The 26,804-nt window shown below is 35.3% G+C and overlaps 1 protein-coding gene across 6 annotated transcripts in view; it reads left to right on the forward strand.

Moving 5' to 3' along the window:
• The window catches only part of JMJD1C (jumonji domain containing 1C), a 317,069-nt gene that overhangs the window by 248,779 nt on the left and 41,486 nt on the right, over window positions 1-26,804 (forward strand). For 3 of the 6 annotated variants that reach the window (XM_039217454.1, XM_039217453.1, XM_039217458.1), the window contains exons 4-7: window positions 21,724-21,829; window positions 24,410-24,534; window positions 26,347-26,490; window positions 26,588-26,780. In XM_039217454.1, the coding sequence (XP_039073385.1) occupies window positions 21,823-21,829; window positions 24,410-24,534; window positions 26,347-26,490; window positions 26,588-26,780 (469 nt within the window). In that variant the 5' untranslated portion in view covers window positions 21,724-21,822. Of the gene's footprint in view, window positions 1-21,723; window positions 21,830-24,409; window positions 24,535-26,346; window positions 26,495-26,587; window positions 26,781-26,804 lie in introns of those variants that run through there. The other 3 variants (XM_039217455.1, XM_039217456.1, XM_039217457.1) reach the window with 2 other exon arrangements.

Below are 26,804 nucleotides of genomic sequence, written 5' to 3' on the forward strand. Positions count from 1 at the left end.
CTAAATGTTTGTGTATACATATGTAAATGAGAAATATTTATATAGTCAATTCTAATTCACAGTAGTTGACATTCTAAATTGTTACAAGTTTTCAGCAACATCAAGAATGAGTGGCTTAGTCGGTTAAGCGTCCGACTTTCGCTTAGGTCATGATCTCGCGGTTCGTGTGTTCGAGCCCCGCGTCGGGCTCTGTGCTGACTGCCAGCTCGGAGCCTGGAGCCTGTTTCAGTCTATGACTCCCTCTCTCTCTGACCCTCCCCTGCTCACACTGTCTCTCTCTCTCTCCTAGAAATAAATAAAACATTAAAAAAAAAATTAAAAAAAAAACTATTCTTAAAAAAAGAATGATAAAATATATATTAATATTTTTATTAAATTAATTATATTAAACTTAATAGTATTAAAATAATTATTTACAAATAATATATATTTATAAATAAATAAATAGTGGTCTCAGTAGATTAACCCCATATATTCTACTAAGTTTCAGCACTAGACCTTGTCATTCTTCCCAGTCTTGCTGTATCCTGGGTAATGGCATGGCTGTATCTACCTTGTTTTGTCACTCAAATAGACACCTGGGAATGTTTTATGTTCTTCATGTGCCCTTATTTATTGGCCTTCAAATATTGTTGATTCTGCCTTCTTAGCATCACTATGTCCATCCTGTCCTCATCTTAGTTGTCAGCCTTTCTCACCTTGCTAGACTATTACCGAGCTCTCCAAATAGGGTCATTTAGTCCCCCTGTCCTTGCTCAGTCCATACCCATGTACTTTCCCTTCTCTACATAGGCCATCCTGTTTCATCTGTATGTGCCTGCACCTGCATTTTCTTCTTTTTGAAAGTCCCTCTTTTCTGATCTCCCAGAGCCTGGCAGATGTCCTTGAATTTTTGAAGTTCTAGCTCAGATTGTTGAAGTTCTAGGTGTCCATGCTTTTCTCAAGTCCCAACTCAAATATCTCTTGGGTGATACCTTTCTCAATACGCCTAACTAGACTCTTCCCTGCTATCTTTGTCTTGCCTCTGTAGCACGCGTAAAATTCTCTTTAGTCTATACTGCAGTGAATGCTGTTAGTTCCTGTTCCAACAGACTGTTAAGATCCTCAGGGGCCTAATGAACGCTTATACGTGTTGCCAGTCTTTTCACACAGTAATAGACAACTGGTGTTCAAAATCTTGTCAAATGAAATATATTCCTAATATATTTTACTCATAGGGAGCCTGTTAGTCCCACACTCAGAAACTATTTCAACAAAATTCCAACGAGCTGTCTAATCTGATTTCCTCTACCACAGAATAGGAGAAGCCAAAAGGAAAATTTCTAACGTGGGATGATGGTAGATTGGGAGCTTGATAGCATAAGAGGTTACAGAAGAAACTAAAAAGTAGTTAAAACTCAAATTTTGTCTTTTTGGAATGCTTTGATAGAGACAGAACAACACTTTACATCAAATAAGAATTATGACGAATAGAGACGCCTGAGTGGCCCAGTCAGTTAAGCATCTGACTTTGGCTCAGGCCATGATCTCACGGTTCGTGGGTTCAAGCCCCGCATCAGGCTCTGTGCTGACAGCTAGCTCAGAGCCTGGAGACTGCTTCAGATTCTGTGTCTCCCTCTCTCTCTGACCCTCCTCAGCTCGCAGTCTGTCTCTCTTTCAAAGATAAGTAAACATTAAAAAAATTTTTTAAAGAATTATGACAGGATAGTCAGTGATGGTGATAACCATGAATATTGATAAAAAGCTTAAATTGTATTTAATATGCTGTTTAGTGAAAGAACTATAGAAATGCTTTCATTCAGAATTAGTAGTATTTTGATAAAATTTCTTATTTCACTAAGTTACCTTTTAAAACTTCCTTTTTTGTAGACAAACCATATTAGTGTTTAGCACACCTTGTTCAGTTTATGTTCTCTTCCCTTTTCTGATCAGATTTTTAGAAGAGCTAAACTTCTCCTTTAGGAATAGCAAAATCAATGATTGCTAATCATTGTGAAGTAAAGGTGCCATACTGTCTTCCTTAACAGTACTAGGTAATTAAGATGTTCTTGGGTTATGATACCTAGGAGTTGCAGTTTTAACTCCTTCCTTTTTTCTGAATAACAACACATTTCTCATATATTTGCATTTACTAGATCCTAATAAAGAGAACAGATAGACTTAAATAGGGTCCTATGATAAAAGGTAATCTAAGTCTGTTAAGGTAAAAGATTTGTTGATTTTTATCAGTTTTGCACTGGATTTCTGAGAAGAGAAGTATAGTACAGTAGTTCTTCAAGTTAATAGTTTTCTCATCTCCATAGCTGGAGTAATGGAAATTGGAAACAGTGAATGTATACTCCAGCTCAGTATTAATTGGTACCTATGAATTATTTTTAGTAGAAAACTTATTTAAATAATTGAGCCAACATATAATTTTATTTCCTCTTTAGGTTGAACTCCCTCTCCTACCAGGAAGGGGAGTACAAGGTAGAGCGAGACTCCCATAGGTCAGAGCAAGGAAGTTGGTGGGTTTTTTGCCTCATTTTTTTAAACAGGGGCTATTCTGAATGAGTATTTTCAGTTGCTACTTTGGAAAACATTCAACAGTTCCTAGGCCTTCCTGAGTTTGTTCAGTTGTAAGTTTGAGGAAGCTGCAGTTAGTAAATTGTGGTTGGCAGATTCTGTAAGCAGGTGACTCAGTAGGTTGAACTCATGATGACTCAACTGTGTTAAAACCATGCTGATAAATAGCTTGAAAGAAAAATTGCCTTCCAAACTTTTGAACTGCCATAAAAAGTTCAAAACTATTATTAAAGTTATCACAAAGAATATTAACATGTGGCTTTAGAAGGAAACACATTTCCCTTCAAGTGGTTTTAAAAGTTATACCTAATTGTTGTTCAGATTTTTGCTTTGTAGTAATTCTGAGCCAACCTTACACTAATGACACTTAGCAAGTTGTAGTTACAAATGCAGAAATACTGCTGGTCTGCATAAAATTTAGGCAAGAGAATATTCCTTTGAAAGGTTAATTTCAGCTGGAAGACTAGCAGAGAAACCCAAATGGTATTTACTTTTTTAGATTTTTGGTTTTAAATAATCCACACCCAGTGTGAGGCTGAGCCCATAACCCTGAGATCTAATGTCACATGCTCCACCGAATGAGCCAGCCAGGGACACCTTTTAATTAATATAACAAAAATAATCTAATTAGCTTTTTATTTCACATTGATATAATTGAACAAAATGAGGCAAGATATGTAGTCATTTTCTTACAATTTGTTTTTTTCTTTTTAAAGTCAGTTGTCCCAACACTGCTTTTTTTTTTTTTTTTTTAATGTTTTATTTTTATTTCTGAGAGAGAGCAAGAGAGAGCAAGCGAGCATGAGCAGGGAAGGGTCAGAGAGAGAGGGAGATGCAGAATCTGAAACGGGCTCCAGGCTCTGAGCTGGCTATCAGCATAGAGCCCGACGCAGGGCTCGAACCCAGGAACTGTGAGATCATGACCTGAGCCAGATGCTCAACCAACTAAGCCACCCAGGCGCCCCACTTACGATTTGACGTAATAGGACATGTATGTTAATATAGTATGTCCTGTTCTAAACTCCTCTTTGATGGTTTGATAAATTAATTATATCTGATAAATCTTATTCTGTATTTTGTTGTCTATGATATCCATTCCAAATCTTACAATACCATATTCCTGTGAACTGATCTTAATTTAGCAAACAGTTTTCTGTATTTAAAATAAATAAATTGATTCATTGGGCTTTCTTTCACTTTTTGTGATTATATTACTAATATAAGAAAATTATTGGAAACCCAGCAGAGAGCATTCAAAAATTTCATTCTACAAGTAGATGGTTTGGGAAAAGTTTAAGTGAGAAGAGCTTTGACATTACACAAATCCTTGCTGAATTTGCCTTCCAGCCATATGATTAGGGGCAAATTACCTAATCTTTGAATATGTTTCCTCATCTGTAAAATGGAGAACATGTCAAACTAGCAAGAGGGTTATTATATTTAAATGAAATATGTATTTTTGTCCCATAAATCATACACCGTTAATTTAGGATATAGTTAAGTTATATTGGACCTAAGGATGCTACTCAGCTAGGATGATTGAAGAGTGGTAATGCCAGTAGTTCAGAGTCTTTAAATTTTGATTTTGTAATGTTTTGGAAGGCTAACAGGTGTGACTGTCATCATACTGTCTTCATTTTGCTTAAATTTGAGTTAAGCTGCAAAACCTATTATTGGAGGTGCTTTTTTCAGGAGTGGCTACATAGAGATGAACTTTGTATGGCCCAGGGTACATAAAATATTCTTTCTATGAATAATTAGGAACTGAGGAAATTGAGTTTTGTCTTCATTATATGGGTTTTCTTAAAGTGGTATGCTAGCTAAATACTTAAAATAGGCATTTAATTCTCTAGCATAGGATCTGAAATGCCATATCCAGTTTTTTACAATGAATATAAAATACTTTATTCTACATGGGTGCTTTCAAAATTACCTTTTTTAAAAAGCCGTGTGTGTGTGTGTGTGTGTGTGTGTTGTTTTTTCCTCTTGAACATTCACCCAATGCATTGTAAAGTGTTTCTTTTTGTACCACAACCTCTCAATTAGTGGAGGGGAAAAATATTTCCTCTAGCTCAGTTAAATTTGAATTTTATGACTTAATATTTATTAAAAATATATTACTGAATTAAAGATTTTTATAGTTTTTGTAAGACGTTCAGCTGAACCATATTTGGTATAATCAGTGACTTACTAATAGAGTTACATTAAATAACCCATTCTTTTTGTAGGCCTTTAACTCTATTTTTAGTAACAGATTTTATTTTAAAGTTTTTTACTTTGTTTTGAGAGAGAGAGCAAGCACGGGAGGGGCAGAGAGAGTGGAAGAGACAGAATCCCAAGTAGGATTGAGAGAGAGTGCAAGCATGGGAGGGGCAGAGAGAGTGGAAGAGACAGAATCCCAAGTAGGATTGGGATTCTGTTTGCAGACACTTTCCTGACTGAACCACCCAGATACCCAGTAACAGATTTTAAATAGCAATGTTTTTAAGTTTCTGTTTTTAGTAATAGAAAAAAATTATCTAAAAAGTTTTATCATAACAGAATATTAAGGAATGCAAAGAGTAGTTTCAAGTGTATCAATATCAACAAAACTGAACTAGCTAAGTTTCTATGGAATATGCTTATTGTAGTTAACAGATTGTATTCTGTTTTTGAAACTAAAGTTTCTTCAGTTGGAGCGTTAATGTATAACAAAGGAAATTATTAATATGAGCAAATTGTTGACATTCTTTTGCATTTTAAAATTAATTTCCTTTTATCATTATACGTATGTATATATTTTTTTTAAATTTTATTTTCAAGCACTCTTGTACCCAGTGTGGGGCTCAAACTCACAACTGTGAAATCAGGAGTCTTATGATAGGGGCACCTGGATGGCTCAGTCATTTAAGCAATCTAACTCTTGATTTTGGCTCAGGTCATGATCTCACAGTTTGTGGGTTCAGGCCCCACATCAGGCTCTGTACTTCCTTGCAGAGCCTGCTTGGGATTCTGTCTCCCTCTTTCTCTGCCCCTCCCCACTTGCTCTTTATCTCTCTTTCAAAATAAATTTTTAAAAAAAGTCTTATAATAGATTTTGATAATAAGGAAACATACCACACTAATTCTGTAATGTTTTTCTCTTCCTATGTCATGAGCTTCTTTACATGTCAGTAAGTATATGTCTACGGAATCATTTTTGTTAGTTGTATTGTTTTAATTGTATTCGTATTTGATCAACTAAAAAAATTGTTTTTTATTTTAACACATATAGACTCTTCTTGTCCATGTGTTATTTTTATTTGTTTATTTGTTTTTCTTAGATTCCTCTAAAGTAACTGTGTGGAAAAGTATGTATGAATGACCTCATGTTTTACAAAATCTCAAACCACAATGACAAGGATTGGGGAGAAATGGTGTTAGAGTAGATTGTTTAAACCTTATGCAATTTTTAAAAAAATTTTTAATGTTTATTTATTTTTGAGAGGCAGAGAGAGAGACAGAGCACAAGCAGGGGAGGGGCAGAGAGGGAGACACAAAATCAGGCTTAGGTTCCAGGCTCTGAGCTGCCACCACAGAGTCCGATGCAGGGCTTGAATCCATGGATTAAATGTTTGTTTATTTTAAGAGAAAAAGCGTGCATGAGCGCTAGCAGGGAAGGAGCAGAGAGAGCGGGAGAGAGAGAATTTTAAGCAGGCTTGTCACTGTCAGCACAGAGACTGACAGGGGGCTTGACCTCACAAACCATGAGATGATGACCTGAACTGAAATCAGACTTAGGACACTTAACCTAGTGAGCTATCCAGCAGTCCATAACAGTTTATTTCTAATAAAGCTAGTTACATATAGTACTTTGTGTTTAAGAAGAAAAGGAGGGTTCCTTAAAAATTGAGAATGTAAAAGGAAGAATTGAGATTGCTGAAGTAGGGAATCAAAGCAAAAGATTGGGGCAGTGTGGTCACATTAGAAACTAAGAGAAGAAAGTGAAATGGATGAGTATTGTGTCTAGTGCTATGTTCAGCTTTATTTGTGTACTTAGCATTCAGCTATTTCATAGTAGATAGTGCCCCCCCCCAAAAAAAGGCATGTGAACCAGCATTACTTTAGGTTATATACTAACATCATTCACCTATTTTTTCCAAGTCCCTGAAAGCCAATATGAGTTATAGAAACAACTATTGTCTCAGAATAGGGTGTATAGTCAAACTGCCTTTCAGAAAAGTTGGGGTTTTTTTGTCTCCCATGATCAGTTTTTATATATACCTTAATTTTGCCTTGTTAACTCCAGTGTCATAAATTTTTTTAAATTTTCACAATATGAACAACCAAAATATTAGACTATATTTAAATTTTGTTTCCTGAATAATAGTGAAATAGAACTGTTACCAGAGTTTTTCTCATTTATGTATATTTTTTAAACAGAATTTTTAATGTTTATTTTTGAGAAAGAGGGAGACAACAGAATCCAAAGCAGGCTCCAAGTGTGAGCTGTCAGCACAGAGCCCAATGCAGGGCTCAAACCCATGAACCATGAGATCATGACTTAAGCTGAAGTCACATGCTCAACCAACTGAGCCTCCCAGGTGCCCCTCTGCAATTAATCTATAGAACAATCTAGGAAATAATGGTTCTTGGAAATAATGGTGCATTACTCTCTTTTTAATTGGAAACGTAATAAGGAAAAAGAATGCTGTTGTGACTATATTTGTGATCTTTTAAGCCAAAATACAGTATTTTTAAAGCTGTATCCGTTTATCTATATGGATAGTCTTTGGGGAAATATTTTAATTCCAGGGTATAAATTCAGACCAATAATGATAGAAAATTATATTAAAATACAGTTATTTTGTGAATTTTGTTACCCTGGTGTGTTTATTGTGGTTTGATATGTGTCCCTTGGTTAGATACGAAGTCTGAAGCTTGGTTCTATTTTATTTAGTCTGTTTTTATCAGTATTAATATTATAAGCAGTGTTTTTGTCAGTAAAAATGGATATACTCTTTACCTAGAGAAATATATTTGATAAATAACATAAGTTATCATCATCCCATGAAGAGTTCAAAACACAGTAATGCACAGGGTGCCTGGCTGGCTGGTTCAGTCAGTAGAGTATGGAACTCTTGATCTTGGGGTTGTGAGTTTGAGCCCCACTTTGGGCTTAGAGTTTACTAAAGATAAAAGTGAAATAAAGATTAAAAAAAAAAAAGAATGCTCCTTTCAGCATATTTTCGTTTATACAGATTAATTGGACATAGTTTTAACTATAGAGAATTAACCAAACCTCTGGCAACCTTTTCTGAATTAGGGATTCTCTTAAATGTACGTTTTATCTTTTGTATTCATAATTTTTGGGGAAAGCCTTCAGGCCAGAGTCACTTTTGCAGATCAGAATGTGTCAAAATTAGCTAATGAAGGACATAACTTAAAATGTTGAGTGGATGTAGAGATCACTGTAGTTATAACATTTCTCACTTTAAATGACATTTACAGTAAGATTTGAGTTCCCCAGAATTATGGATTGCCAGATATTTGAACAGAGGATATTTTTTTTAGTAAACCATAAATGGACTTTGAAATTCATTCAGTGATGAAGGTCTGTATAATGAAAATAATATTGGAATGTTGGTTCACATATTTCAGTTGGTACAAAATTGGGAAATCATTAGGACCACAGAAACATCCTAGAACTATAACTATACATGAAATTTAAAAGTCTTAAGACTTTTTAAAAATTTTGAACATTTCATTGTTTTATAATTTCTGGCATTATATACTTCTCTTAAGTTAATTTTCTTTTTAGTTATTAATGAAATAAATAAATAGTACCAAGAGGAAGTTTCAAGAGGGAGATTCCTAAAATTTTGGATTAGTTTATAATGGTTCTTTGCTTACAGTGGTAGAAAGCTTCAAAGTAGATTTTTGAGGACTATTCTTCTCTCCCCTGTCCCCTTACCCTCTCTCAGTTAAAACTCTCTCTCAGTTAAAACTCTAAGATCAAGCTACATACAGAGTTGTTTTTCCCCCAAGTGTATTTTAAGAGAGAGAGAGAGGCAGCAGGAGTGGGTTTAGGGGAAAGAGAGAAGGGAGGAGAGAAAATATCCCAAGCAGGCTCCATGCTGTGAAGGTGGAACCCAATCTGGTTGCCGATCCCACAACTTGTGAGATTCGGACCTGAGCCCCCGAAACCAAGAGTTGGACACTTAACTGACTGAGCCACCCAGGTGCCCAAGGGTTTTTTCTTCTTAATGTTTACTTATTAATTTGGAGACCAAGAGTGTGAGAGTGATTGGGGGAGGAGCAGAGAGAGAGAGAGGGAGAGAGAGAGGGAAAGAGAATCCGAAGCAGGCTCCATTCAGTCACCTCAGAGCCCTTTGGGCTCATTCCCATGAATCCTAAGATCAGGACTTAAGCTGAAATCAAGAATAGGAAGCTTAACCAACTGAGCCACTCAGGTGCCCCTATATGGATTTTATAGGTAAATGTAAATTATGTTATTGTTGCAGAAGGCCAAATATATTTGTTGTTGTTGTTGTTTTAACATTCACTCACTTAATAAAATTGCTTTTCTGAAACTCAGAGCCATGAGATGTGGTAAATACAGGCACACATTGGAGGTATTGCGGGTTCAGTTCCAGACCACTGCAATAAACTGAATATTGCAATAAAGCAAGTCAAGTGATTTTAATGGTTTCCCAGTGCAAATAAAAGTTATGTTTACACTATACTGTAGTCTGTTAAGTGTGTAATAGCATTATATCTTTAAAAAAAGAAAAAGCCAGTACACATAGCTTAATTAAAAAATATTTTGGCAAAAAATGCTAGATAACATGTTCATTTTCAGCTGGTTGTAATCTTTTGCTTGTGGGAGGTCTAGCCTCAGTTTTAATGGCTGCTGACTGAGCACAGTGGTAGTTGTTGAAAGTTGGGATGGCTGTGGCAATTTCTTAAAATAAGACAACAATGGAGGCACCTGGGTGGCTCAGTCGGTTAAGCATCCAACTTCGGCTCAGGTCATGATCTCACGGTTTGTGGGTTCGGGCCCCACGTTGGGCTCTATGCTGACAGCTAGCTCAGATCCTGGGGCCTGCTTCAGATTCTGTACCACCCTCCTCTGCTCACACTGTCTCTCTCTCTCTCAGAAATAAATAAAACATTTTTTAAAAATTAAAAAAAATAAGTCATTGTATCATGACTTATTAAGAAATAAAATAAGACAACAATGACTCTTGCCATACTGATTGTGTTTTATCACTAATTTCTCTGTAGCATGTAATTCTATTAGATAGTGTTTTACCCACAGTAAAACTTCTTTCACAATTGGAGTCAGCCCTCTTGAACCCTGCAGCTGCTTTATCAATTAAGTTGATATAATATTCTCAATCCTTTGTTGTCATTTCAACAGTCTTCAGAGCTTTACCAGAAGTAGATTACCTCTGAAGAAATTATTTTATTTGCTTATCCATAAGAGAAATAACTCATTCATTCAAGTTTTATTCTGAAATTATAGTAATGAAGTCACATCTTCAGTCTTCACTTCTAATTCTAGTTTTCTTGGTATTTCTGCCACATCTGCAGATGGTAGACTTCCTCCACCGAAGTCTTGAACCCCTTAAAGTCATCCATGACAACTTATTTTGAGTTTCTGTGGATGTTGATATTTTGACCTCTTGCCATAAATCACAAATGTTTTTCATGGCATCTAGAGTGGTGAATCCTTTCCAAAAGGTTTACCATTTACTTTGTCCAGATTCATCAGAGTATTCACTATCTCTGGCAGCTATAGCCTTCAAGATCTATTTCTCAAAGAATAAGATTTCAAAGTTGAAATGACTCCTTGGTCTATGAGTTGCAGAATAGATGTTGTATTACTAAGCATGAAAACAATATTAATGTACGTCTCCATCAGATCTCTTGGATGACCAGGTGTATGATCAGTGAGCAGTAATATTTGAAAAGAATCTTGTTTCTGAGCCATTGTTTTCAACAGTGGGCTTAAAATAACAGTAGACTATATAAACCTATGTGCCAGTCATCCAGGCTTTGTTCAGTTTATGGAGCACAAGCATGGTAGATTTAACGTAATCTAAGATTTTCAGAATGGTAAATGAGCATTGGCTTTAATTTAAAGTCACCAGCTGCATTAGCCCCTAACAAGAGTTAGCCCGTTCTTGGAACCTTTGAAGTCAGGCATTGACTTCTCTCTAGCTTCTCTCTTCTAGATGGCATCTCCAGTGGAATGCTGTTTCACCTATATTGAAAATCTGTTGTTTATTGTAGCACCTTCATTATCTTTTAGCAGGGTCTTTTGGATATTTTGCTGCACCTTCTATATCACCACTTGTTGCTTTACCTTGCATGGTTATGTTATGGAGATGGCTTCTCCCCTTAAAGCTCATGAACCAACCTCTGCTAGCTTCAAACTTTTCTTCTGCAACATCCTCACCTCTCTCAGCTTACATGGAATTGAAGAGAGTTAGGGCCATGCCCTGGATTATGCTTTAGTTTAAGGGAATGTTGTGGCTTATTTGACCTTCTATCCAAACCACTAAAACTTTTCCCATATCAGCAATGAAACTATTTTATTTTCGTATCATTCATGTTTTCACTAGAGGAGCACTTTTTCTTTTTTAAGTTTATTTGTTTTGTGAGAGAGAGATAGAGAGCAGGGGACTGGCAGAGAGAGAGAATCCCAAGCAGGCTCTGTGCTGACAGCACAGCTGCCGGGCTCATGAGATCATGACCTGACCTGAAATCAAGAGTTGGACACTTAATTAACTGAGCCACCGACGTGCCCCTGGAGTAGCACTTTTAATTTCCTTCTAGAATTTTTCCTTTGCATTCACAATTTGGCGAATTGTTTGGCATAAGAGGCCCACCTTTCAGCCTGTCTCAGTTTTCAGTGTGCCTTTAATCATTTCTGGCTTTTTTTTTTGAAGTGAGAGACATGTGACATCTTTTCACTTGAACGTTAGAGACTATTGTAGAGTTATTAATTGGCCTGATTTCAATATTGTTGTGTTTTAGGGAATATGGAGGCCAGAGGAGAAGGAAAAAGAAAGGGAATGGCTGGTTGGTGGAACAGTCAGAACACATTTATCAACTGCATTCGCTGTCAAAATGGGCATGATTCATGGTGCCATAAAAGTTAACAATAGTAACACTGAAGATCACTGAACACAGATCACCATAAAAATATATTATTAATGAAAAATAAATATTGTAAGAATTACCAAAATGTTTTGCAGAGACACAGAGTGAGAAAATGCTGTTGGAGAAATGACACCAATATGGACTTAGTCAAGGCAGGCCTACCACAGATCTTCAACTTCTAAAAAAAAAAAAAAAAAAAAGCAGTATCTCTAAAGCACAATAAAATGAGGTATATGTGTAGAACAATCTAGAAAGATTTGTAGGTTATTTTAACCAGGACAGTGTCAGAAAGGAGGTTTTCTAGCAGGGTGATAACCTTTATTTTTATAGTAATATATTGACAAGATTGTTAAGACTATGGCAAAAAGACTTTAGAAGAAAGGAACCATATAAACATAACCCCTTAAGATAAGTAGAAGAGTGAGTCTATTTTTTGCTTTATGTGCTTGTAATCTATAACCGAAGCCCTATTTACGGGTTCATTGGTGACCTCAGGTTTGCTCACTGATTTCTAGAAGAAGTCAATGCCTTTGATTGTGTTTCACAAGAATTTATTAAGGCCACCCAAGGTATTTGCATCAGGTCATTGCTTCTAAAGCTTGCTGTTTTAGAAGTGAGGCTTAATTTTTATTGAAGTCAGTTTTGTTCTCTAAAAAGAAATCACACAAATTAAGGATCAGGGTTCAGTGAATTATATATACCAGCTAATTTCTATTTCATGTACATTATGGTCTTATATAGTTTTGGATTTTTTTAATGTTGATATATAATGTTTCCAACATTCTTGACTCTAAAATATTGATATTTGGGGGCACTTGGGTGACCAAGCATCGATTCAGCTCAGGTCATGATCTCACCGTTTGTGAGTTCAAGCCCTACGTCGGGCTCACTGCTGTCAGTGCAGAGACAGTTGGGATACTCTGTCCCCTTCTCTCTGCCCCTCCCCCACTTGCACTCGCTCTCAAAAATAAACATTTAAAATATTGATGTTTTATTAATATACAGGGAATCAAGTAGTTCCTAAATTATTATAATTTAAAATGTGGCCTAAAGCTTATAATTTTAGTAATGATAATAAATCTAAAGTACTTTACATTTTATCATATAATGTGTTGAAAAGAGTTTAGTTACCAAAATTGGTTCAGTTATGTCTTGGAAACATTTTAGAAATAACGTAGTATTATTTTCATGTAGCAGAAAATACCAGGTAAATGACTTGAAAAAAAACTGATCATTTCTCTTAGAACTATATGGAGATAACTTTGTGGCAAGATGTAGTAACATTTTTTCCCCTTCAGCCGTAATTGTTTTCTTTTTCAGAGTTTGGGTCCTTCTCTCTTCTGTGTTTTGTTTTGCTTTTCAATGAGTATCTATGTTCCTTAGGAGACCATATAAATGAGATTAAGTTAATCTCCCCGTACAGAAATAGTTAAATTACCTCCTCATTGAAAAAATACTTAGTTTTCAATCTTTATTTAATTTTTTTATTTTTAATTTTTTAAATGTTTATTCATTTCTGAGAGACAGAGGCAGAGCACAAGCAGGGGAGTGGGAGAGGGAGACAGAATCTGAAGCAGGCTCCAGGCTCTGAGCTGTCAGCCCAGAGCCCGATGGAGAGCTCGAACTCACAAACCACAAGATCATGACCTGAGCCGAAGTCAGACACTTAACCTACTGAGCCACCCAGGTGCCCTCAATCTTTTTTTAAGAAAAGATTTCTTTCTTTCTTTTGAGAGAGACAGAGATAGCACAAGTGGGGGAGGGGCAGAGAAGGGTAGAGAGAGAGAGAGAATCCCAAGCACACTCTGCGCTGTCAACACAGAGCCTGATGTGGGACTTGAACTCCCAAACTGTGAGATCACGACCTGAGTAGGATGCTTAATTAACTGAACCATCCAGGCATATCTCAGTTTTCAATCTTAACTTCTAACCAGAGATTTTTAAAATGTATACCTCATATGTTTATAGTCCTGTAAACTACCATTGTGAACACAACTCAAAGCTCCAATTGTATTTACATTTCTTATTTTATGAAAAGGACAAAACATTTAGTTCTAGGATCCTATAGTTCGTAGAACCTTCTGGGTGTTAGATAATGTGTTATTCTCTTACGATTAAGTGATGATGCTGTGAAACGATGGTATTGAAAACATGAAAACTGTGGTGGGGAACCACAGTGGTGTTTTCATTTTATGCATGGACAACTTAAAATGACTTCCTATTAACATGCTGGATATTGTCTTAAATGACTGGAAGGCATCACTTGCCTTTAAGCCACAATGTCTGAAAAAGATACTTAAAGAAAAAAGTTAGTTTAGAGAAGAAACATAATACACCAAAATATTTCTAATTTTCTGTAAGTTGTTGACTGAAATTGGCTTGTTTGGATCAGTATGAGGTAAAAGTCATTCATTTTATTTTTTTGTTTCTAAATAAAAATAAAACTAGTGCTGAGAATATTATTTTTAAAATGTATCTTTAAAAGTTAACAAATATTGAAATGTTGGGGTTTACTGTTTGTCTTTATACACAGAATCATTTTTAACCAATAAAAATACAGTTAGATGTCATTTAAACTTTCAAAACATTATTCCCATTTCCAGAACTGTTTTCCTACTAGTAGTATTAATTGAAAATAGAATTTAGAGGCACCTGGGTGGCTCAGAAAGTTAAGCATCTGACTTTGGCTCAGGTCAGTGGGTTTGAGGCTTGCATTGGACTCTGTGCCAACAGCTCAGAGCCTGGAGTCTGCCTCAGATTCTGTGTCTCCCTCTCTCTCTCTCTGCCCTTTCCCCACTCATGCACTCTCTTTCTCTTTCTTAAAAATAAACATTTATTTTTAAATTAAAAAAAGAAAATAGAAGTTAATTGCACTGTTTACATAATTTCTATTAAGAATTAATAGAAATTAAAGTTTTTGGTTTTAGAACATAAATTTAGAATGAATGAATCCCATTATTTCCTTGATTGTATGAGTGAAGAAAGAATTGTGTGACTAATTGAAAACGTTAGTCTATTCTCTCTTCCTACCATTTGAATTTTATGATTTTGGTGGGGTTTTTTAATGTTTGTTTATTTTTGAGAGAGAACCAGCACAGAAGCGGGGGAGGGCCAGAGAGAGGAAGACGCAGAATCTGAAGCAGGTTCCAAGCTCTCAGCACAGAGCCAGCCCAGTGTGGGGTTTGAATCCACATACTGTGAGATCATGACCTGAGCCCAAGTTGGACACTCAACCAACTGAGCCACCCAGACGCCTGCATGATTTTGTTTTTGAAAGATAGAAATTCTGTTTATTTGGTTTAAATCATAGTCTGGATTCTAGGCTTCTGAATTAACGAAAATCAACCAGGAATTATGAAAATATGTATATACAGAACTTAATTATCTATGGATTTTAATTATTTAAATTTTTTAAATCTTTATGTCTTAATGTTATATATGTAGAGAAATTTAAAAATCTCTGGTGCTATAAATCAGACATTTGAAGCATAGGATTAATGTTGGAGCACTATCTGTAGGAAAATTCTCATTTTCCAATACGTGTACCCATTTTTACCCTCCTATGAAGTCCACAGATATGGGTGGTACCAATCTTTGTATTTAATGAGTGTAATTCTCATTGACCTAATAGAGTTAAACTTTATCTTTCAAAGTGGGTGATCTTTCTACTCTGAAACCAGATAGGTTATTATATTTGGAACACTAAATATGGTACTGGAATATATCAGGGAAACTTCATTTACTTGTGAAAGCCTTAAAAAATGATTTACCTCAATATATTTTTCCTTTTTTAATGAAAAGAATTTGATCATTGAGTTATTTTCATGTGGTGTGTGTATGTGTAAAATCTAGCCATTTATGGAAATAGAGTTTTCAGTCAATTTGCCATCAAACTGCATTGCCTTGATTAGACATTTCTAATCTTCCTTTGTACCAGTAATTTATTTGTTCTTATTTTAAATCCTGGGTAGGCAGACTACCACCACATGCCAAATCCAGACAGCCTTCTGTTTCTATACAGCCTTTTATTTCTTTCTTTTTTTCTTTTTTCTTTTTCTTTTTTTTTTTTTTTGATGGTAAAACATTTAGACCTTTTACATTTTTAAACAGGAAAAGAGACAAAGGAAGAATAATATGTCATGACACCTGAACATTCTGCGAAATTCAAGCTTCACAGAATGCCAGTAAATAAAGATATTTGAAAACAGCCTTACTGTTTCATTTATGTATTGTTTATGGTATTGTTCGGCAGCTTGTGGTGCTATAGTAGCAGAGTGAAGTACTTACATTAGAGATAGTATGCCCCTCTGGAGCACCTGGGTGGCTCAGTCGGTTGAACATCCGACTTTGGCTCAGGTCATAATGTCACAGTCTGTGAGTTCGAGCCCCATGTCAGGCTCTACGCCAACAGCTTGGAGCCTGGAGCCTGCTTCAGATTCTGTGTCTCCCTTTCTCTCTCTGTACCTCCCCTACTCACACTCTGTCTCTCTCTCTCTCAAAAAGAAAATAAAAACATAAAAAAAAAAAATTAGAGTTGGTATGACCCTCAAAGTCTAATCTACTTTTACTCTCTGGCCATGTTAGGAAAAGTTTGCCAACCCTTGGTTTAAATCATGAAAATATATGGAAGCTTTCATTGATAGATTTAGTTAAACTGCAGGTGGTTTAGACAGCTCTGTTTTTTTCTTTATTAAGATCTTTGTAGTAGTTCTCAGACTAAGATATCCTGTTCCAGTAAATCCTTACTAACAAAGTGAATTCTTTTATAAGTTATACAAGAATGGTTGTGATAGCAGTGGATGTCACTCTTGACCTATGTAAACTTAACATTCATGTTTTTAACTGTTGGCTAACAACCCCAGGGATCTAAGGACAAGCAGTTATTTGTAGTTTTGCTGAAGCATGAATTTAAATTATGACTGTGGGAAAATGGTGTGGTAATGAATGTTCAGATTCTTTACCTGACATTCAACGTACAGGTAGTTGTTTTTATGAATAACTCTTATAAAATACAATCAAGTGTCATTTTTTATGGGGAAATTTGTGTAATATCATGGGATTTAATAGGTTACTACAAAGGTCAAGGATTTTATTGCAGGGAGGAAAATCATTCCATTACTAAGCCACATATCGGTATCAGTTTGAAAGCAGGCATTAGGTCTTTCTGTATCAGAAATTGTCCAAAGGGAGAGAAATTTGGTTTTGTGATAGTGTGTTCTAAAATGAAAGTGCTTTTCTAGACCTCAGTTAGGACTTTAGAGCAAATCTCTTAACAATTATTAAGCCAATCAGCTCAGTCACCCAGATAGAAACTAACAGCTGGTATATTATTCTCTGATTCAAGCTTCTGTTGGCTGTTCTGTCAGTAGGTACCTCCAGAGTGTATGTGACATAAAGAAAATGTTTGTTGAACAAGTAAGGAGCATTGTGTTATGATAAGACAAATCATTTCCTTATTATTTTAGAAAACTTGTTAGATGTATTTTGACCACTATCATAATATTCATATTATTAAACCTAGTCAGGCATATCTGAATATCTTAGTGCTGTGATCTTATTTTTTATATACTATTGTAATTGTTATTTTTTTTCCTTTGAACTGAAATGACGTAGAGAATTGCTTCAAAAATAAGGGTAGTGCAGTAATGTCAAAGTACAGATTCTAATCTGATTTTAAATTTTTTTATTTTGAAGCATTTTTTTATAGATTCCATCTTCTTTAAACATGAAAAAAATGTTGTTGTTGTTGTTTTTATTACCTCAGTAGTTTAGGGCAGTGTTTACCTAGAAATATAGCATTTCAGAATTTGTAGGTCATGACGAAGTCACATTGCCAAAATGTGTTCTCTTTTATGCTTTCTAATTTTAAGACTCCGTGAGTTTATCCCTCTTAGATAAGTGTTAGATTGTTGCTACCTATGGATTTCCCATAACTAATATGAGGGGGGTTACAGAAAGATAACTCCCACCTGACTCTGTTCAGTTCTTCAGTTTTGACCCATTCTGACTTCGTAAGATAAAGCTGCCTTTTTCTTCTTACATATGATGTGAAGAAATGTATCAAATTTTGAAAAGCAGTTATAGTAAACAATCTAATTCATTCTTTTTCACAGGGGAGAAAGTAGGTGAAAAGAGCCTGAGCTCTCTAGAGTTACAGAACTAGATTAGACCGCTAGGTCTCTCCATCATATCCTGACTGTATAATTATGAACCTCTCTGTGTATAACATGTAAATGGGCATAATAATTTAGGCTTCAGAAAGGTGTTATACAAGTTGATTTGTCTGGAAAGCACCTGGCATTGGTTGTATGGTATCTGCCATGGCAAGCATGCAGTCATGTTAGCTGTTGTTTTTTATTTTAAGGTACCCCACTGATGTTTAATTAGAGCAAGCTTCTGCTGTCTTTGCAAAAAGAGGAACAGCACACATGTGAACAGTAAAGGTCCAGAACCTAATCACTTAAGGCTTGTTTTAGAACTTTCCTATATTTTCTGTATAAGCTTCTAGTAAAACAAATCTTGTTGATCTGATGAAGTCATTTTCTGGAGGTTTTAATTTGTAGAATAATATACTGGATAGAATTTATAGAGGAGAGGAGGTTCACAGAGGATGCTGTTGCTTTACTCTCCGGGTGATTTGTTTTTGGGAAATTAAAGAATACATTTTATTATAGTCAATATAAAAATTATGTGTATAGGTAACTAAAATACTGAAAAGTGAAGTAGTGTGATTTTTTTATTTTAAATCTCATACAAATTCCAGGCACAGCTAAAGTTCTTTATTAAGCAATTGTATTCCAAAAGATTCTGAATAGTCCTATTAATAATTAATATTAATTACAGATCCTTAGTTTCAGATCTCTGTGAGTTTGCCTTGTAGACTCTGTCTGATTATTAGCACTTCACAAAATTGTTCGAGTCAATAAATGGGAGGGGGAGGACCACCTTGTTTGGCTACGTGGTAGCAACTCTTATGAGATTTGATCCTTTATCATTTCAAATGGCAATGATAACTACAACAGAAATACCTGTAACTTAGCACAATTCAAAAAAGAGTACTCCAGCAACAATATGACTATCATAACTAGATAGTATGTTAGCAACAATATGACTATCATAACTAGATAGTATGTTGGGATAATTTTCTTGAATTTTAACTGATTTGGTAATATATGTCATCCAATACCACAGATAATTAAGAATTATATGTCTTAAAGCTAGTTTTAGTTAGTTTTTTAAAATCTTACTATAAAAACATATGCATAAAAATGGAAAGACATTTATTAGTGACTGCTTTATAGATGAGGAAGTTGATACATAGAAATTTTATCTTCTGTAAAGTCATTTCAGTAAATAGATTCAAGTTAATCAGTTTTTAATGGTGTACTTTTCTCACTAGAAAATTAATGGTTCATTGTTGAGATATTTGTATGTTTAATGATCTTGGAAATATAGTCTGTTACCTTAATGTTTTAAAAAATATAAATAAATATTGAGCAAATTATATATCCCACAGTAGGTTTTTGTTTTTGTTTTTTTTTAAGTAAACTCTACACCTAATGTGGGGCTTGAACTCATGACCCTGAGATCAAGAGTCACATGCGACCCCGAGATAAAGAGTCACGTGCTCTACTGACTGAGCCAGTCTGGCCCCCCCAATCCCAGTAGTTTTAAACCATGAATTTTGGGGTTTTTTTTTAAATGTTTGTTTATTTTTGAGAGAGAGAGAGAGATAGAGAGAGACAGAGCATGAGTGGGGGAAGGACAGAGACAGAGGGAGACACAGAATCTGAAGCAGGCTCCAAGCTCTGAGCTGTCAGCACAGAGCCTGACACAGGAGCTCGAACTCACGAACTGTGAGATCATGACCTGAGCCAAAGTTGGATGCTCAACCCACAGAGCTACCCAGGTACCCCTCTTTTCTTTTAAGTGTTTGTTTGTTTGTTTTGGTGAGGGGGGGACAGAGAGAGAGAGAGAGGGAGACACAGAATCTGAAGCAGGCTTCAGGCTCTGAGCTGTCAGCACAGAACCCAGTGTGAGTTCCTCAAACTCAGGAACTGTAATGTAATATCATGGCCTGAGCAGAAGTCAGATGTTTAACCGACTAGCCACCCAGGCGCCCAAATCTATAAAGTTTCAGTACAAGAAACTGGTTTTGTAGACCATACCCATGACTGTCTACGAAGTATTCCCAGTGTTGCTTTAACAGCAGTTTATACCCCTTCTACTCTAAAGTATAAAAGATTCTAAACTTAGAATATGTCATCAGTGACACCTAGGTGTGTGTTTTTTCTAGACAAGTGCCCATCTTTTTGCCAATTAAATGTCTAGAATAAGGAGAGTGGTTCTAATAAAGGCAGGGTTTAGAGAAGATTCATAGATGCGGAAGCAAAACCAGAATGCACATTTTTTAAGGACTGTAAGGTAGGGAAGTGATTAGACTTGTTGCTTGTGTAACTTCAAGGAGTTAATAAGCTTGGATCTGTGTGTAAGGAAGACTTTAAAAGAACTTGATAGTTGTCAGAGCTATCTGAAAATGGTAATGGTTTTCCTTGGGAAATAGAATGTTTCCTGTGTTTTGCTGTCATAGAATAGACTGTGACCTGGTATGCATCGAGAGGTTGAGAGTCAGAACTTTCCATGATATTTTCTGTTCTTAAAGAGGGCAAGTAAGTGTGCAGTGTATTATTAAAGGGTTGTGGAGAAAAGGATTGTTAGAAAGTTTCTTTACAAAAATGAAGACCTGTCATGGACATCCTCCCCTACCCCCGCCAATGGCAGGTTTTATCTGAATTTTTGTATGATACTTTTCTACTCTAGTATTTCCTTCTGTAAAGTAGCATTTCAGTTTCTTTTCCAAGGAATATAGTTGATAACTTTGAAGGCCTGCATTTCTTCCTCTTACTTAGTTGGTATTCACTAGGTATAAATGAAATATCAGAGTATCTGCCACACTATTATTGCAAAAATACATACATGGTAGTCCCTTAAGGTAGTGATAGATGAGAAGAAAAAGCTTTGTTTAGATAAACTTTAGAGTAGAAGACTGAAGTATGACCTGCTTGAATAGAGTCCGTCTTTGTACTCTTCAGCTACTTTTTTGACTTTTCCAAATTGCCACATTATTTTTACTCACCAGATAGAATTCCCTTCTCTTCGCTCCCTTCTGTTCACTGGTTTCCATGATCTGCCAGTCCGCTTTTATAAGGACCGCCAATTGACAGTGCTGCTTTGTTGTTCTTCCCAGCTCTCCTCTAGGGCTCCTGCCGCTGACCTCAAATGCAGGAGCAGCAGAGGTGCTTTGAGAGAGAGAGAACAGAATGTCAAAGAGTCCAGCGGGGGACCAGCAGATTGTGGGAAACCATGTGACTGTGTGATTCACATCTCCAAGGAGAGAGAACCGGTTGTTTCTGTGTCTAGATCCACCCTGTTATGAGGATAATACCATCAATAATGTAATTTTAATTGCCTGGATGCTTTGACACTGGGTTGAAAAAATAAAACTTTTAGCAGTGAAGTTACTGGTTAGATGAGTTCAAGTAGAACTGAATTTGATGGCATTTAAATCAAGAAAGTGGATAATGACTTTTATAGTTTAAAACTCAAACATTTTAGGCATTGTGGGAAGAGGGTCATTCCTCTCTGTATATATGTATTGTCACTAAAATATTCAACTCCATTCTTTTGCTACCAGCCTTAGATGACCTGATGCTATTTGGTTTGTATATTGCTCCTCATCCCGAAACCTTTAAAAATGTGACTTATCTAAGGCCACACTTAAAGTTAGAAAACACATTAGTAAATTTCAAATTTTGTCTGGGATTGTTGTCAAGGATCAAATCTTAAACAGGTTAATTTCTTATGCTCTGCTATTATATAATTGCTAATGAACTATGTAACTTATGAATTTGTGTTTTTATATACATTTAGATGAAGGAATTTTCTTCAATCCTTAGAAAATATAGGAGGGAGAGTTCGTAACATTAACGCTAGGACAGCGTAACATGGACCTCTCATCTGTAATTCTAGGACGACATAGACAGCCTAAGCCCAGTTCTCAGGGACAACCCGCAACTTCAGGAAGAAGTGAAAGTCTGGGTAAAGGAACAAAAGGTTCAGGAGATTTTTATGCAAGGTAACTATTTTGAAGTTCTGCATTAATTTTTTTTTTTTTGGAACTGGGCAATTTTTCATGTTTAGTTTTGGTTGTTCAATACATGCAATGTAAATAGGAGACCCAGTTTAATATTTTGAGTTCTATCCAGTCCAGGAAAAATAGCAAAATCATAATTTCAGTAGGAAGTTTTGTAACTTGACCAGTTTATTAGCTAATTTGAGTTAAATGACTGACATGAAATTATAACCACACAGGTGTTTTATAGATAGGAAAATTTCCATGTTACAGAACACAGTTAGGTGTGTCCTTCCTGGAGAAGGAAGCATTGTTTGAGTAAAGGATTGCCCAAAGCCACAATTGATTTCCTTTGAAGAATGCTGTTAGTATGTGATAAAAGTGGCCTATTTCAGTTCACTTTCCTCAGCAATGACCGTAAGACTAGTTTTAGTTTTGTTTCCTTTTTTTAGTAAGTTATAGATTTGTCTATAACATGTGACTTTCAAACCAGTGAGGTTTAATGATTCTTTGTGATTTTTTCTTCTATCAGTAAATTCATATAAGCTTTTTGTGAAATCGAATTGAAACTGGGACAGTATTGCATGAAGAATTGATTTTGTTGAATGTTTTTAAAAAGGAATTTTGCTTTTAAATACCCACACTTCTCTCAACCCTCAACTTCCATATCATTTAATTTCAGTATTAATAGAGATCGTCTCTAAGGTGTGGTCACTTTGCTTTGTATGGGTACTTAGAGAGCAGATCATCTACTTATTAAATTCTTCTTGGGCTAAATGTTCTTTAAAACTTATTATAGAGAATATAAAAAATACACAGAAATAGTTCAGTGAACTTCCATGTGCCTATCTTCCATCCCTAATAGCTATAAAACCTTGGTTGGTCCTGCCCCATCCACACTCCTGTTTATTTCCATCAAATTCCAGACATTACCAAAATTTTTAAACCAAGCCACTGTACCAGTATTATGCTCCCCCCCCCAAATTAATAGTTCTTTAATATTAAATACTGGATACTCAAGTTCGAATTTTCACTTACTTCATAAATGTCTTGAATGACTTTCAACAGGTTTGATTGATTTGTAGTTATTTTATTTATATGTATGTATTTTAAATCAGGGGATCCAAAAAATGTCCACAATTAAATTTTTGATGTGTCTCATCTCTTTTTTTCCTCCTTTCCTTGCATTTTATTGAAGATACCAGACTAATATTTTTTAGCAAGTTTTGTTTCCTCACCCTGTTCATAGAGGTGAAAAATTGAGGCAATATAATCCCTGTTCAGCCTAAGCAGAATTATATGAGGCTGACTACAAATTGTGTTTCATGGTAGGGGTAAAACAGTTAAGAACTGAAAATTGTGCTAATGAAAATTGAAAATTGGTCATACTTGGAGTTATTCTGTAAGCTCTTGCTATATTACATTCTTACAGTCTTATCCTTCCACAGTTAGGAAAGCCTAGAGTTTGTATAATTGATTATCATGGCTCCGAATATATTTAATTTATAGGTCAAATGGAATATTTTCTATACCTTTGTTAACTGACTTATATTTTAGGCTGACATTAGCATAGTTTTGTTTTGAAATGGGCAAATAAATATTAAGCCATTAATTGTTTGTTAAATGGCTGTGACTGTCAGCCTAGGAATCGGAAAAGTCCATTCATTCCTAGCTCTCACACTTAAAATTTTATTTGACCTGTCGCCTTCATGTTCTTAATTTTTATAAAAGGGAAAATAATGAGAATTAAAGAAGATTAAATAAGCACTTACACATTTTGAAAGCACTTTGTAAATTGTTCATGTATAATGCTGTTAAGGTGTACCAGTTTCCATCCTATCCCTCACAGTTCTTGTTAAACTTTTAAGTGTTTGATACCATTAAAGTACCTGAATTGAAGAAATTTTTATTTCCTATTATTCTCTTCTGTGGATTGACTTTTGTTTTAATAGGTAGATTTGAATATATGCAGATACATATTATTTAACCCTCCCCTTTAAAGAAATGAGTTTAATCTAAAAGTACACCATAGTTCTTTATTTAAAATGCATTTTAGTGCCATATTTCTAATTCACTTAATAATCTCTATGCTATAAGACTTAGGCAGCTTTTTCTAGTTGTCAACAGAAGAATTAAAATTTATAGTTGTTATGTAGTTTTGGCAACTAGAAAACTCAGGATATAGAGTTCCAAATTAGCTTTTCATTTCAGCCATGTATTCCTGTACCCCATTAAGTGGCTTTGTAACCTTATGACTTTCTAGATGACTATAACTGTATTATTAACTCATGATCCCAGAAATATTCTTCCTGATTTAAAGTACTTTATTTCCATTGAGTTAGGATATATATGTGTAGTCGAGTGTGTTTAATAGTAACTTCACAGTGATCTGGCTCTAAGGTATATGTAGTAACTTCTATTACATTTTTTAAGAACTGATATTTGAATATATTACTCATCACAAAGCTCATGTTTCTCCTAAAAGGTTGTTCTTCAATGAAAATGTTTCCATTTAACATATCCCTGTTTCTTGTGTGTGTGTGTGTGTGTGTGTGTGTGCGCGTGTTTATGTGTTTTTTTAAGGTCCTTATTCCTTAAATGGATACAGAGTGAGAGTATATAGACAAGACTCTGCCACCCAGTGGTTTACTGGCATAATTACTCATCATGATCTCTTTACTCGCACCATGATCGTTATGAATGATCAGGTAAATAGTCCAACTAATAATACTTTTAAAGAGAGATATTTGCAATTCAGATAGTCCATGCCTCCCAAAAAATGGTTCCACAAGTTGGCACTAAATAATTTTCATCTCTAAGTTTTTTCTGTAGTCATATACTTCTAATACGTTTAAATGTATCTGATGTTTATTAGAGGTCACTTTAGGTCACAGGGAGATAGTGATACCAAATTTATTTCAACGCTAATCAAATAAGTCTCTTAAATAGAAGCATAAAACTCTTTTTAATTGAGTAGTCTTTTTTTTTTTTTTCTTAATCCTTTGGTCAGCTAATACTTTCTTTCTTAAAATCTGTTTTCCTATCTCCAGTAATAAATCTATTCCCCAAATGATTGCTTTTCACTAATGAAAACTAATGCACACCACTGTAGTTCTTTTCAAATCAAGTTTCATAGCTGGCATGCTCCCTTAAGTTTTATGGTGAGTATTAAGGATGTAAGTTTCCTATGAAGTTTTAAAGAACAGTCTGAAAGTCTTGATTTCAAATCTTTCAAAGCTGTAGTTTATGTACCAAAAAAAAATATTTACATCTTGAAACCTTAGTGGATTGTGAAGGGTGTCTGGACAATTGAGTATCCCTTTAGAAACAGTTCAAATGCTTTTGTTAAAATTTTAGCCAAATTGTTGAATAAATTAATTGTTAATAATTGTTAATTGTATTTGTTTTTCCTAAAATGGTGGCAAACTTTGATTTCTTAATGGAACATAGAATTGCCTTTAGTTTTTAAAATAGTCACCTTTTTTTTTTTTTAACGTTTTCATTTATTTCTGAGAGAGGGAGACACAGAATCCTAAACAGGCTCCAGGCTCTGAGCTAGCTGTCCACACAGAACCTGATGCGGGGCTTGAACCCACAAACCGTGAGATCATGACCTGAGCCACCTAGGCGCCCCTAAAATAATCACTTCTTTAACCTGTGTTTTTAAAATTATTACCATTTGCATTCATTTATACAATTACTGTTTTTTCTTCTTAAACTCTACTTTCTTAGTTTTATTTTATAGTTGCTTTTTGAAAATACCTTTTTTTATTAAAAACATTTTTTAATACTTATTTATTTTTGAGAGAGAGAGAGAAAGAGCATGAGCAGGGGAGAGGGGAAGAGAGAAAGGAGCTACTGAATCTGAAGCAGGCTCCAGGCTCCTAGCTGTCAGCACAGAGCCAGGTGTGAGGCTCGAACTCACAAATTGAGATCATGACCTAAGCTGAAGTTGGACGCCTAACTGACTGAGCCATGCAAGCCCCGCTTAATTTTTAAATTTTTTAAAAGTTTGTTTATTTATTTTGAGAGAGAGTGGCTGGGGGAGGGGTGAGGAGAGAGGGAGTCAAAAAATTCCAAGCAGACTCCACGCTACCAGCACAGAGCCCAGTACAGGGCTCGAACCCGTGAGGTCTTGACCTGAGCTGAAACCAAGAGTCAGATGCCCAATCAGCTGAGCCACCCAGGTGCCAGGAAATTCCTATTTTTAAAATACATTCTATGACTTGGCATTATAATCCTGATTAATTCTTAGTCTTGCTTTTGAAGATATACTTGCAATAAATATATTTGCTTTAAAAGTTTTGGTTAGCGTATGAAACAATAGGTTTCAGAATGTTTAAAAAAAGGTAACTTTATGTTTGATGATTAAAGCTGATTTACTGCAAGTCTGACAGTATCTTATAAATTAAGTATCCCAAACTAATTTTTAAACATTTTCTACTCACTAGTTATACCTAATATTATTTTAACTAGCTGACTGGATTTAATTTTTGTTCTTGTTTTGTGTCACGGATTAGGTACTAGAACCACAGAATGTCGATCCTTCTATGGTTCAAATGACCTTTCTAGATGATGTTGTTCACTCTTTGTTAAAAGGTGAAAATATTGGCATTACATCACGGCGAAGGTCTCGCGCCAGTCAAAATAGCAACGCTGTTCACGTATGTATGTTGTTAATGATGTATTATTATAAATATTTTTCCTTTGATTACTTAGGATCAGGTAGTAAATAATCATTGTTCAACTGGTTATTTTTAGGGTCATTATACACGTGCCCAAGCAAATAGTCCCAGACCAGCAATGAACTCCCAAGCTGCTGTACCAAAACAGAATACACACCAGCAACAGCAACAAAGAAATATTCGTCCAAGTAAGAGGAAGGGCTCAGATAGCAGTATACCAGATGAAGAGAAGATGAAGGAAGAAAAGTATGATTATATAGCACGAGGAGGTAGGAATCACTTTTTTTTAAGGG

The sequence above is a fragment of the Hyaena hyaena genome, unplaced genomic scaffold (genome assembly GCF_003009895.1).
Source record: "Hyaena hyaena isolate Hyena2069 unplaced genomic scaffold, ASM300989v1 scaffold_695, whole genome shotgun sequence".
Taxonomy (NCBI): domain Eukaryota; kingdom Metazoa; phylum Chordata; class Mammalia; order Carnivora; family Hyaenidae; genus Hyaena; species Hyaena hyaena.